General features: G+C 34.2%; 1 protein-coding gene across 1 annotated transcript; it reads right to left on the reverse strand.

The window, feature by feature from the left end:
• Positions 1-307: 307 nt before the first annotated feature.
• On the reverse strand, positions 308-8,469 carry LUM (lumican). The gene is given in 3 exon segments (NM_001131174.2): positions 308-1,079; positions 5,095-5,977; positions 8,379-8,469. Coding segments are annotated over 2 exon segments (1,017 nt in total). The 5' UTR covers positions 5,957-5,977; positions 8,379-8,469; the 3' UTR covers positions 308-924.
• Between the last annotated feature and the right edge of the window lie 5,736 nt (positions 8,470-14,205).

The following is a 14,205-nucleotide window of genomic DNA, read 5'->3' on the forward strand; positions in this document are numbered from 1 at the left end:
GAGTGCTGAGATCACATGGCAGCTTCTTATCTAATAGAATACCATTGTATACGAATCAGTAAAAACACCAGGAATGGGAATAACGACAAATATCTAAGTAAGTTGTGAAATCTAAGTACCTATTATAGGTGTTTTTAAGAACTCTTTGTAAGTGAATGCCAGAAGTAGACAAATTATTTAGTGGAAAATCCTATGTTCACATCAGTAAAATATTGCAGGCCAGAGATATCTTTTGATTTCTAATCTACTGTTTTATGTATTTTATATACAAAATATAGAAATTTCACAAGAAGTCAAACACAGTGATGCCATTTGCTATGTTTTATTTTGCTAGTAGCTTATTAAACATAACATGCAAATAATCAAAGAGAAACATACATGACTTAGAGTGAAAAATAATTCTAGAAAAGTTTCACTAGGTAAGTATGCAAATTCTTATGCTAAAAATACTTCTTTAAGTGCATGAGGCTTCATGTATTTTGCAATATTCTTGGCCTCAAAATCTACCACCTATTTTTTAACCAGACAAATTTGAATGTATCAAGATAATTTGGTGCAAGACAGTAAACATCCATATGTATTTAATCCAGGCTTTGGGGCACATGAAGATTTAAGGATTATAAAACTTGGCTGATTTCCATGCAACCAGTAAAAGGCTTTGCACATCATTTGACAGTAGAAATAAAAAAACACTAAATTTACAAATAAAGCATTGAGTTTGATGTCTATTCGTGTATATGTGTGTGTTCTTGTGATGAAATAGGCCTGCCTTTCATCTTTTCTTTAAAAAAAATAAATGTTTACAAAACATTTCCCTCAGATTTTAAAATTCATGGAAGTAATAAACAGTAATAAAATAGGGATACTATGAAAACTGACACACAGAAAAACATAATCATAAAATATTGTTCCAGGATACAGATATTAATTAAGAGTGATTTCGTTAGCAACACGTAGACATTCATACATATCCGGTGGAAGACTGGTTTCTGAGATGCGATTGCCATCCAAACGCAAATGCTTGATCTTGGAGTAGGATAATGGCCCCAGGATCTTGCAGAAGCTCTTTACGTCGAACTCTAAAAATTAAAGAAGATAAAACATTAATCATTTTTCAGTACACTGGCTCAAAACAATAAAAAATATTTATGTTTAATATATTATAAAATAGGACCTCTTCCCATTTAGAAAAGTCATATTATAGTATGTATTTGAATTTGCAACCATTAAAGTCATATTTCAGGCTACCAAATGGCACAGTAACATTTAGTAAAGAGTAATCATGGTAGATCAAGATACTCAGTGGAATATTTTAAATAACAGAACTTATTTTATTACTAGAAGTTGTTTTTAAAAAGGCATTCAATAAGTGTGTCATATTATCTAACAACTTTTTTGAAATAGTCTAACCTGAAGAAATATAAATGGATCCTGTTGTTGTCTGAACAATCTCAATATAAGTACTCTTTGGTTTTGCAACTAAGAATAAGAAGTGTTAACTGGAAGATCTATAAAGAATTTTCTAGCAACCACACACCATGACCATGATAAAAATTCCAAGACAAAAACCAAATCATTCCAGCAATCACACACCATAACAATCATAAAAATTCTAAGGCAGAAACCTAATCATGGCATGTCCACCATCTGAACCCATGTTTTTTCTTTGTTTGTTTCTTTGTTTATTTTTGTCCATGGTCAAAAAGCTGCCACAAATGAAACACTGACTTACTTTGTAATAGAAACTAAGAGTGTTACTGAATTGGCTGACCTGTGTATATGCAGAAACTATGTTTGCCCATGTCTATTTTAGATTAACATTTTCAAGTCCTTTATCTTGTTTTCATTTTCAAACTCTAGTTAACAAAGACTTCAGTGGAACCCCAAACACACATGCTTTTTAAAATAACTCATCAGTTAACTACAGGGATTTTTCTATGGTGCCAACATTTGAGAAAGTGAGGAAAAATGGAAAGTAGATGGGCATAGTCCCATCTTGGAATTCTACCTCTGCCACTTACCCAGGTGGGCAACACTGGAACACTTACCTGATCTTGTTAGAAATAACACATCTATCTTACCGTGTTGCATGAAGATTAAATTAAGGTGTGTAGAGCACTTCACACAATACTAGTACATAGTATGTCCTAAATAATGACTAATATCCTTTTGATTTTGCTGTCTTTCCAAATTACTCTACACTAGGAAGATCTCTGATTGGGCTAATGCTTAGAGTTGCAAGTTTGAAATAGAAAACAGTTTGTTTTGGCTATATATATATTCCCTAATATTAGAAAAAAACATTAAGGGGAACTTTCTGTATTAAGTGAATGTGAAATGTTAATATAGATGATTATTATCTGGCAAAATAACCTAAACTGAGGTGATACGTAAAAAGACAATGAGAATACCTGACCAAATGTACAAAGATAAGGAAGAAAGAAAGGAAACTATTATGTTACCCTTTCAAATGACCACTATGTACTGGGCACTGTGGTTTCTATCTCAGCTTGTCACTGACAGGTCATTGGCCTTTCTCCCATAGACCTCTCTTCCCATCTTTCATACCAGCTCTTCCATCCTTTACTCATACAATGTATACCTTCAAATGTGCCTGCATCTGTATCCTTCTTTGTTTCGGAGAAAGAAGTAGCCCTGCTCTTGTGAATAATCTCTACCCACCAAATCTAATGTATTCCATCATCCCTTAAGCATCGTAAATTCCTTTAGCATTTTGGTCTGTCAGAGAGTATTCTTCCTCCTAACAACACATGTTTAAAATGAGGAATCACATGTGGCCACATAGTGAATTTTCCACTGGAAAAAACAAGAGGGGTTTAGCTGTGTTAGCCTGACTGTGTATTGTGTGACAGTCAAACAGCACCAACCCTTACCTTGGCTGCTTTTCAGAAACAACAAAGAACATGTGGAGCTTCAGAGTTGGCGAGCATGGTCTTCTTTATGAAAACATTTAACCCTACTAGAGGTTATATGAAACTGGCAGAATTAACAAATATCATATGCATAAAGTATATTGTAATATTTTCTGACAGCAATAACTTTATTCAGCATGGCCAGAAAACCAATTTTCATCATGTAGAGATGTTCAAATTCAATAGATTATTTTGCAGACATTATTACTTTATATGTGAATCAATGTTTCCTGCTTGATTTTTTCATTTAGAAAGCCTTATCTGTGAATCCTGGTTTTTCTCTTCTACCAAGCTCTGCCAAAGATTAATGGCAGAGTTATCCTGGTAGGAAATGGTGGATTTCAATTTCCCATTGGAATCTATACTGCTTAAGTTGAACAATGTCCCTGAAGACCAGATAAGTGCATAAACAGTCCAAATGCATCAGGTCAAACTTCATCCGGAAGATAAATGAAAAATAAAGAGAGGGGAAAGAGAAAGAGTGGAAATATCAAATGAGGGGCAGGATTGTACCCAAGAAAAAAAAGCTCTGTAATACTATTTTGTTTTCTAAAAAAAAAAAAAAAAAAGATGTTAGAATCTCCCATCATATTTCTTTTTCTCCTTAATCTTCTTCACAGTCCTCCAGAGCACTGTGATGGTCACACACCACAACAGAGATAACAGAAGCAGATGATGATCATGACAGCAGAGTAACATGGTGAGTCCCAAGTAGTTGATATCAGGGAAGACCATGAGACTATATGGGGCCAGGCACGGTGGCTCATGCCTGTAATCCCAGTACTTTGGGAGGCCAAGGCAGATGGATCAGTTGAGGTCAGGAGTTTAAGAACAGCCCGGTTAACACGGTGAAACCCCATCTCTACTAAAATTACAAAAATTAGCCTGGTGGTGGTGGTGGCCTGAGGTGGGAGAATCACCTGAGCCTGCGGGGGGTGGAGGTTGCAATGAGCCAAGATTGCACGACCTCACTCCAGTCTGGGTGACAGAGTGAGACCCTGTCAAAAAAAAAAGAAGAAATAAAGAAAGAAAGAAAGAGAAAGAAAGAAAGAAAGAAAGAAAGAAAGAAAGAAAGAAAGAAAGAAAGAAAGAAAGAAAGAAAGAAGGAAGGAAGGAAGGAAGGAAGGAAGGAAGGAAGGAAGGAAGGAAGGAAGAAAGAAAGAAAGAAAGAAAGAAAGAGGGAAAGAAAGAAACGAAGGAAGGAAGGAAGGGACCTCATTCCAGTCTGGGTGACAGAGTGAGAACCTGTCAAAGAAAAAGAAGAAAGAAAGAAAGAAAGACAGACAGAAAGAGAGAGAAAGAGAGAGAAAGAAAGAAAGAAAGAGAAAGAGAGAAAGAAAGAAAGAAAAAGAAAGAAAGAAAAGAAAGAAAGAAAGAGAAAGAAAAAGAAAGAAAGGAGGAAAGAAAGAGAAACAAAGAAAGAAAGAGAGGGAGGGAGGGAGGGACTATATGGGCTTCTTTGTGGCTATGGAGTTTGCCAACTGTGCCACTTTTGAACTCATTTCTTCCTCCCTCATCTAGATCTTTTCAAAAAATAAATGTAGGACACAAATCTAAGCCATAAAGGAGAAAATAATAAGAGATAGATATAAGGAGGTAACACAGCACGATGAATTGGCCCGGAATTTTTAGTTTGAAGACTTATATATTAAATTCTGTGAACTTAATTGTTCCTTATCTGGATACACCAAAGAAAAGCTGGATATTGGATATATGATTGAGCTAGAATTACTCTTTGTTTGAAGTAGAGGGATATTTTGTTGACATTTTTTTTTCCAAGACAGAATCTGGCTGTCTCGCCCAGGCTTGAGTGCAGTGGCACGATCTCGGCTCACTGCAACCTCCGTCTCCCAGGTTCAAGCAATTCTCCTGGCTCAGCCTGCTGAGTAGCTGGGATTACAGGAGTGCGACACCACGCCTGGATAATTTTTGTATTTTTAGTAGAGATGGGGTTTCATCATGTTGGCCAGGCTGGTCTCAACTCCTGACCTGATGATCCGCCCACTTCGGCCTCCCAAAATGCTGGGATTACAGGTATGAGCCACCGCGCCCGGCCAACATTTTCTTTTTTTAATGGAGCCAGATGCAATACCTGTGTTGTGCAGCTCAGGTATTTAAACACTTGAGGACACATCAAACACAGGAACAGCTTTTTACTTACTCTCAAGTTGATTGACCTCCAGGTAATAGTTTTCAAGGTTTTCATTGACAGTTGGTATGTTTTTAAGCTTGTTATAAGACAGATCCAGCTCAACCAGGGATGACACATTGAAAGAATTTCCAGGTATTCCACTATCAGCCAGTTCATTGTGAGATAAACGCAGATACTGCAATGCATTAAAACGCTTGAAATACTCATCAGGGATGTTGCTGATCTTATTGTTGTCTAAGTAGAGAGTTAGAAGAGAGACAGGGAGACCAGAAGGCAGTTTGGCTATCTGATTGAAGCTCAAGTCAAGGTATTCGAGTGATTTAAGACCTTTAAAAGCAGCTGAAACAGCATCCTCTTTCAGCCGATTGTGTTGGAGATGGATGAAGGTCAGGTTTACCAATCCTTCAAAAGAGCCCAGCTTTGTGATCTTGTTATGAGTAAGCTGCAGATCCTCCAGAGATTTGGGAAGTGGGCCCACAGACTCTGTCAGGTTGTTGTGGTTTATATGCAGCTTCTTCAGTTGTTTCAATTTAGAGAAAACTCTCCCTTTTATCTTGGAGTTTTCTAGAAGGTTGTGATCTAGAATGAGCCACTGCAGATCAGTTACATTCTCAAAGGCCTTTTCATCAATATGGTCAATCTGGTTATTCCTAAGGTAAAGATACTTGATTCCAGGAGGCACCATTGGTACACTTTTCAATTTCAGCTCATCACAGTACATGGCACTTGGGTAACTTTCAGGGCAGTTACATTCTGGTGCACAGTTTGGTGATGATTGCCCATAAATTGATAGGGGAAAATCGTAATCATAGTACTGGCCACTGGTACCACCAATCAATGCCAGGAAGAGAGTAAATGCACTTAGAATCATTTTTGGCAAATGGTTTGAATCCTAAATAAAGATGAAACATTTATTAATTTAAAAAATATATACTTTCAAGAAAAAGACATTCAATTTGCAACATTAAATGCATTAGAAAATGTGCATTTTGTTATTTTATAGCTATTTTTAGTGCATCTAACGGCGTCTTTTAAATTTTTATTTAGGTATGAGGACAAAGGTGTATGTTTACAACTGGAGTGAGCAGGTTTCAGGTTAGATTGCGTACACGTGCGCCCCCTTCTGGGAGAGCCAGGCCTAATTGTTCCAGTCAATCTCTTCAGGCTCTTCCTTAATGAAATGCCTTCCTGTAAGAGGTTTCTGGGTGGTGTTCATTGACCACCGAATTAGACTACTGCTTCAGATCATCTCTCAAAAAACGAGAATGAGAAGACAGTTTTTAACTGTGTACTCTACCCTACCATTCGACATCATTAAAATGACTCATAAAGAAGATCCTTACGGGAATATGGGCAACCTGAGGTTTTGCTTGTATGTGGGAGGGAAATGGAAGGCACATTCCTTTAAAAGTGTCTGGTTATTGTTGGTTCTGAGGAAGGAGAACAGAATTCTTGGTGCTGGTGTGCATGCCTACTAGTTCATGTTGTGCTTAACATTCTACACTTTTCAAAGTACATTGCAAAACTGTGTTCTGAAACTAATATTTCATAAATTAGCTATTTACTAAACAAAATATTAGTAATATTTAATAATTACTAATGTTTATCAGGAAAATGTCACACATTCTGAGGGTTTCTCTTTCTGGAAAGAGATTCAACAGGTAGTGAAAGATAGTATTTTCCAAGTTTTCAGTTAGAGTTATAGTCTCTCTCAATTACTCACAAGTTCTCTACTTTCTTCATGCCAAACTCGAAGATGCCGTTGTTTGCATATCTGGCTTTTAGTGGCCTCACAGAATGGTCGTGGGAGAGAGGTGTGACGTTTTTAAAGTTTGGATTTAATACTGGTATTAGAACTATCTAGTAAGTTATTCAATTGAGAATATGAATTTGAAATAATGTGTAACAGTTATCTTCTCATAGGAACATGTTTCTAAGGTGAGGCTCAAAAAAGTACATTTCAATGTCTTAGGTGCAGCAATTTAGATACGGGAAAATTATAATATAAGAGTTAGACTTTTATAGAGTGAACAGTTGTGGCTGAGGCAAAGTTGGTAGCCCTGGGAGATGAATCATTAATGTGAAGAAAGATCTACATTCTAATAGATAACTGAGAATATTATATCTTCCTATGAAAGTATGATTACAAGCTTTTGGATCAAACTAGTTTGGGATAAGCAGGATCTTTGGGGTTAGAAACTGAAAACGTCTTTTATTTGTTTTAATTTGAAATTATAAGACACTTTATTTCAGATCAGATGGAACGTTATAAAACAGCTTTTAGAAATACTTTGATTGCTGACATAATCTAACATGTAGCCAGATTCTCAGTAAATTACTCTCTAAGATTGTAATGGGGGCATTTAATTTTGCTGACAGAACTTGGCAATAATAATAATAGCATAGCACTAAAAAGAACGTGATGACATATTCCCAGAGTTATTTTAAGTTATAGAATGTAAATACTGTGAAGATTTGTCTTGCTTTATTAATAAGCTATTTTAAATTTACTATACACAAAAATATTTATGGTAACTATAATGTGAGTATTAAATAGTAATGAAAAATGCTTCCATGTTTTTTGGCAAAGTAAAAACAAGGATGCTGAATTGAATGAGAGTTTGTAACCATATAATGACTCCACTATGAGGCAAAATCACACTGTACTACCCTCAGTTTTTTCAAATACCTGTGGCTATAGAGAAAATGCTGTTTTCAAAAACAAAATCATTTCCCAGAACTTCTTTAAAAACTCATTCCTTAAGGCATATATCCAAGAAACAAATTTTTTAAATTAACAAAACAGAAATAAATAATCCATAAGAGTTTCTAAATCTTTTAGCTCATGTTTTATAACATAGAATGTTTATTGTAAATTATAACAAATTGTCACAATATGCTTATTAAAAGATATTTTGAATGCTGATTAAAATGACTTTTCTTTGCTCCATTGTTAGGGTCTAATACTAACATATATAACTAATTAGCATACATAACAAACATATTAATTTCTATATTTTTTCACTGTGTCTACTTTAACTATTTTCTCATTCTAACCTTGAAACTTTTTATAACTTCCCTTGCCAAGCAATACAGCATATACCGTATAAAATCTCAAATCTATAAATCATGGAAAACATATTAACAAAATGTGAAACTAAATGCTCAGAACTGTGGATTTGCTGTTGAATAGCGATTGGCAAAATTGCTCTGGAATTTTTCCTGTTCCTGTTACAAAAAACGCTGTCCCAAACAGTTAGCATCCCCAGTGCGATAGTTAAAACAGCACTTACCTTACTGTCTTGACACTGCTTTCGTTAATTCTTAAAGCAGATGCACTATGGACAAGAATCCACCAATATATGCTGTAAACTCTGTCAGGACAGAACTGGCTGCCAGATTCTGAGTGATACAAGAGCTGAAGGGGGGTGGGGAGACCCAGCCCAGTCACGCCAGTCTCTGAATGGAGTTATGTCATTGTGGGGATCTTGTGGTGTGGCATGTGAACACTGCTCTCTAACGAAGTGCAGGTGAACGTGGGGAGCAAGGACACCCCAGCTCATTCCCTATGGAATGGGAGAGAGATATGTGTTTAACTAGCTCAAATACCATAGCTTTTAACCAAGAATTGAGTCCTGCTTCAAATAAGGAAGCTCACTGTGAGAACATTTTTCTTACAAGCCTCTTTACATCTGTGGCTGTGGCAACAATTAAGTGCAATGCGCTCAGCCAACTATCATGTTTATCTAAAGATCACATAAATCATAAGCAGGGCAAATAATTTCAGGAAAACGCAAATGAACAGACTCAGAGGAATTGAATCCCTTTGCCTATCACTTTTGAAATCAATATTGATTTACTTGGACTAACTTAATTTTTTGGCTATGAGGGTAACTTACATTAGTTTTAAAAATATAAAATATGCTTCATATACACTTGGATACACACGATAAATATCAACATTTCGAGTTTACTTCTAATGCTAAGGAGACTCATTTTATGTTATTCAGGTCTGGAACCAATCAGCAAAGTCTTGCCTGTTTTTTATTTTGTGGATTTCATTTAGGAATTCACCCAAAACCTTACTTGGGGAGAGCATTCTATAGCTTAATGCCAAAAAACATAAAAGAACAGAGAAAAAAATAAATTTATACTAAAAATATCACAGGGCAATAATCTTTCATTCTCTCATTGCACGCTAGTAATTTTTTTTCAAAGTTAAAAGTTATTCAAAGTTATAATCTCCCAAAGGCCTGGCTGGATATATCTTTCATTATCAGCTCCTGATGCATGGTTTCAGCAAATGAGAGATGTACTTAAATCCTTGTCTATTTCTTTTTGTGATTTTATCAGATATATTTGTGAGATTTTTTTTCTAAAATGTTCATTTCCTCATGTTTATAAGAACTTTTACAACAATATATTTTAATATAAGTTGTCACATTGTATTTTTGTCTTTAAAAATAACTATATCACAATTTAGCAGTGAGACTTGTGGAAAATTAACTCCATGACTAATACTGCATTTGCCCGAAAAAAAGACTATTAGAATAAATGGCTTATTTTTGTAATAGCAGTGTTCAAAAACAAAAAGTAATCTTCTTGAAAGTAACTAATGGAATTGTAAGATGATTCATAAGCATAACATTTTTCCTAATATTATTTTAAGAAAATTATTGATAGGCCTCAGTTTCAACAAAGTAACTGAATAAATTTATAAGGACTTAAGGAAAAAAGACAAATAAATCAATCAAATATAATTAAGTGATCTTGTTATAAGAGGATTCTTAAAACAATGCTAAGTATTAATTTTGAGTGTATCAAATTCTATAATCTGAGCTCTTGTTAGAAAAATTCCACCTATCCATTCCTTAAGATTTTTCTTTATAAAGCAATATATGTGTTGTGGTATTTGTAACAGACCTCAAATGCATTACATTGGATTTAGCTCATTGTAAAGTCTTGTCAACATATACTTTTTAATAAAATCAGTTCTGTGAGACCAATAATTGAATAATTTTGTGTGTTTCAGAGCATATTTTCAGGGTCCATTAGAAAGAAATGAAATTAACATTTATAGTGGATCTAATATATTCCATGATTTATACTCAGAGTTTTCACATTTCTTCCTTTAAATTTCATACATTAAAATTCCTATGGTATGTTTTACTACTCTATTTTCAGGACTATAAATGGAGAGTCAGAAAGTCTCATTCATTTGCTAAAAGTCACCTAACAAGTAAATGTAAGAATAAAACCATGAACATCTTCACTCATTGGGAAGAGGGTGAACAGGATGGAGCTGAGACAATGTAGTTCACTCAATCAGCTTAAAATACTTTATAGACAATGTTACTATCAGTTGAGAAAAAGCAGAAATATTAAATAGGCAATAGTTATTTAAAAAGTCAAATGTTAATTAAGCAATAGTTTCTTTCCTTTTACATTACACACTAACACATACATGCGTAGCCACATCCACATCTCAGAACTTTTGGGTAACGTATAAACATTCCATCCTGGCCAATGGTGATTCACATCACTGGTGATAAAGAGCATTGGAGGCTGAATGGGTTTCATCATAATACAGGTTAAAATGATGGGAGTTCTCATTGTTCACCTCCCACTTATGAGTGAGAACATGGGGAACAATACACACCGGGGTCTGTCGGGGGTTGGTGGGCACGGGGAGGGACAGCATTAGGAAAGATACCTAATGCATGCGGGGCTTAAAACCCAGATGATGGGTCAATAGCGGCAGCAAACCACCATGGCAAATGTACAACTAAGCAACAAACCTGCACATTCTGCACATGTATCCCGGAACTTAAATTAAAAAGAAAAAAGAAAGATGGAATTGCCCTCTTCAGCCCAGGGACTGGATTCCCTGTTACCTGAGACCAGCAAGGATGATAAAGTATGTTATGACTGTTTCACCCACCGTGTTCTGAACCCAGCCCTGGACTTACAAGGGAAAAGAATAAATTAAGTATTCCACCCCAGAGATAACTATCCTTTGGTATATCTTCTTAATGTGTGTATATCAACATAAACACACAGACAATTTGGTTTTCACATATATCATAACATTATGCTTACAGTGCAGACCCATTTTCATATAACAGTAAATCATTGATGTTTTTCTATATCATTAAATATCATTCTCTACTGTCATTTTTATTTGCTACATGAAATTCTGTTATATGGATATACCATAATGTAGTTGTTATTGAACACTTGATTTCTCTTAAAATTTGCAAAGCACTATCACATAAAATAGACTTTTAATCTTTAAATTGGTTGTACCTGCTTTGTCTATTCTGCTTATCTCAAAAGATACATTTTAAATGAAAGCATATTTTGAATAAATGGTTTGTGCTTTCAAATCATACAGTAGAGTGGATTTGAATTTTTTTCTTTTATCACAACAATCTAATTCCCATTCTTAATTTTAGCATCTTACAAGTCATGAAACTATCTTTTATTTACATAGTCCTTATACTCATAGCTGTATGTATTTTTAAACTTACTCTACAATTGCTTTTATTTTTCTTAGTATCTTACATGACAAGTACATTTTTGGAATTATCAATGATATGGTTTATTATATGTTTTTCATTAATAAGTGTGCATTATAAGAGTAATATATATAAATTGGAACACTGTACCAAAACATTAACCAGCATAGCAGTATATAAGGTTAAATGTGAAATAACCCCTGCCTTAACTAACTCTCCAATTTCACTTTCTATAAGTAATTGTTGTTTAGACTTTATTAATTCAGATGTTTCAGACATGTCTTACATACACAAGAGAATTTCATTCCTCTTTCCTCTTTTATGGCAGCCTATGAGATAACTCAGACAGTTCAGAACTCAGATAACTTCTTCACTTAGGTAAGTGCACAGTCATAAATTTGCTTTTGGGAGAAATTCCTCTTTTCTCATGATAAGCAATGCTGTATTGAACAAGTTTTGTGCAAGATAGCTTAAGGAAAATCCCAAAAGTAAGTGGGCTTTCTGGAGAACACAAATTTGTACACATATTTAAAAATTTTGTAATTATTACCTAATTACCTCCAAAATGTTGTTCTGCTTATCACTCCCATCAATGGTAGATGAGAATACAGTTTTTCACCAGTCATTCATGAAGTTTGAATATGATCAAGCTTAAAATATCTATGATCTAATTGTTAAAGTTTTATTTCTTAAATAATATCTGGTAGTGCCAGTCTCCCTTCTTTATTCCTTAAGTGTAGGCTTATCAAACCTTAAAGCATCTGACCGTGGGTAAACTCCCTGATGCCATTTTCTTTCCTCCTTCTGCCTTACATTCTAGCCATTTTGGCCTTTACCCAGGACCTGATATATGAGAAGTCTGTTCCTACTTCAGTTCCTTTACCAGCTGTTCTCTTTGACTGAAATGCTCTTCCCACAGACTAGCGTTTCTCAAACATTTTGCCTACAGGACTCTATGTACTTAAAATTTGTTGATGTTTTGAGGACCCCAAAGATGTATGTGGAGTCCATCTACCAGTGTGTATCACATTCAAAATTAAAACTGAGAAATATTTTAAAGCATTTAAGTAATTCATTATGATAAAAATAACAAGTCCATGCCTTGTTAATATAAATACCATTTTTGTGAAAATATTAACATGTTCCAGAAAAAAACAATGAGAAAAATGCTATTGCCTTATATATTTGCACACCTATTTAATGTATGTCTGAAGTTAGCTGGATTTTTATGTCTACTCCCTTGTTCAATCTGTTAAGATATATTGCTTTGATTGATGCATATAATGAAAAACTCACCCTACATAAATATTTAATTGAGAAAACAAGCATTATTAGCAGCCTTTTTAGGTAATTTCAACTCAATTTAATTCCATTTAAATTCCAACTCAATTTCAACTCAATTATCTCAGAAGTAAGCATTGAATTTTACCAGAAGCCACAGGACATCTGAAAATGACGTTGTTCTGATAGCTAGTAGAAGATCTGCTTGTGTGTTCTGACTTTTTCCAGAATTTTCTATAGTTATGATTTTCAAATATAAATGTGTTTTCAATGACTCAGCTTGTTCTCGGTGACACTACTGTATTCCTATTTATCTTTGTTATGTCTGCTTTTATTTCTGCAATCTAGTTATTGTCCAATAAATCACTATTTTGTAATCTTTATAGTCTTGTTTTGGAATAGTATTTTTATTTTTTTTCAACTACTTTTCTTTTTGAAGAACAATCAGAACTCATCAAGTGGTAGTTTCTCAAAGGCTAGTTGCAATGTGGTATTTAAAATTACATCAAGGAAGGTTTTCTACTATTTCCAAATTATAATTTTTGCTCGAAAGTTTAAATTTTGCCAACTACTGTCAGTTTTCTTGAAACAAAAAATACGCTTTATTTTTTGAGAGTATATTTACCAAATACTCTACTCTGACAAACCACACTTTTAATTAAAAATGGGTTCCAGAAAAAAAGTGGCTAGTTCAACCAGAGTCAGCTGTAGATTTGTCCATTTGTAAGGCAAAAGTACAATCCACAGATATGGTATTAATTCAATCTTCATGTCTTCAATAAATCTTTATTTTGATTAATTACTGTATCATTGGAAAGTAGCTCACTATGATTTATTTTGCTGACTTTTTGTCCAGCAGACATTCAGCAAGGATTTTGTAGTCCTCAGCGTTTGTGCGTATTTCTCAGACCATGCAATTTGCTTTATCTAGTAAAATGGTCAGTGGCTTTGCAATTTCCAGTTTGAAAGCTATAACAAATAATTTTTGGCTTTTAGAGTCCATTACATCTACAGTTAACTATTTAGCTCATTTTTCTTTAAAATCTGAATGATTGGTCTCAAAATGTTGCTAGAATTCAGTTGTTACCTTAAAAATATTTAAAATGTTTTGTTGTATAAGACAAAATAAATCAAATTATTAATATATGCAATTAAAAGGTAAATATTATTTCATTATTTATTAATAATATTTATTAATATTATTTATTGATTTTCATTATATTTCTGTTGCCTATTTTAATTTTCACTTACTTTCTTTGGAGAAGGGTGCTCTTTCCCATAATTCAGAAAACTCCTTCATATATGAATTTTGTGCAGTGTA

The sequence above is a fragment of the Pongo abelii genome, chromosome 10, assembly GCF_028885655.2.
Source record: "Pongo abelii isolate AG06213 chromosome 10, NHGRI_mPonAbe1-v2.0_pri, whole genome shotgun sequence".
In the NCBI taxonomy this organism is placed as follows: Eukaryota; Metazoa; Chordata; class Mammalia; order Primates; family Hominidae; genus Pongo; species Pongo abelii.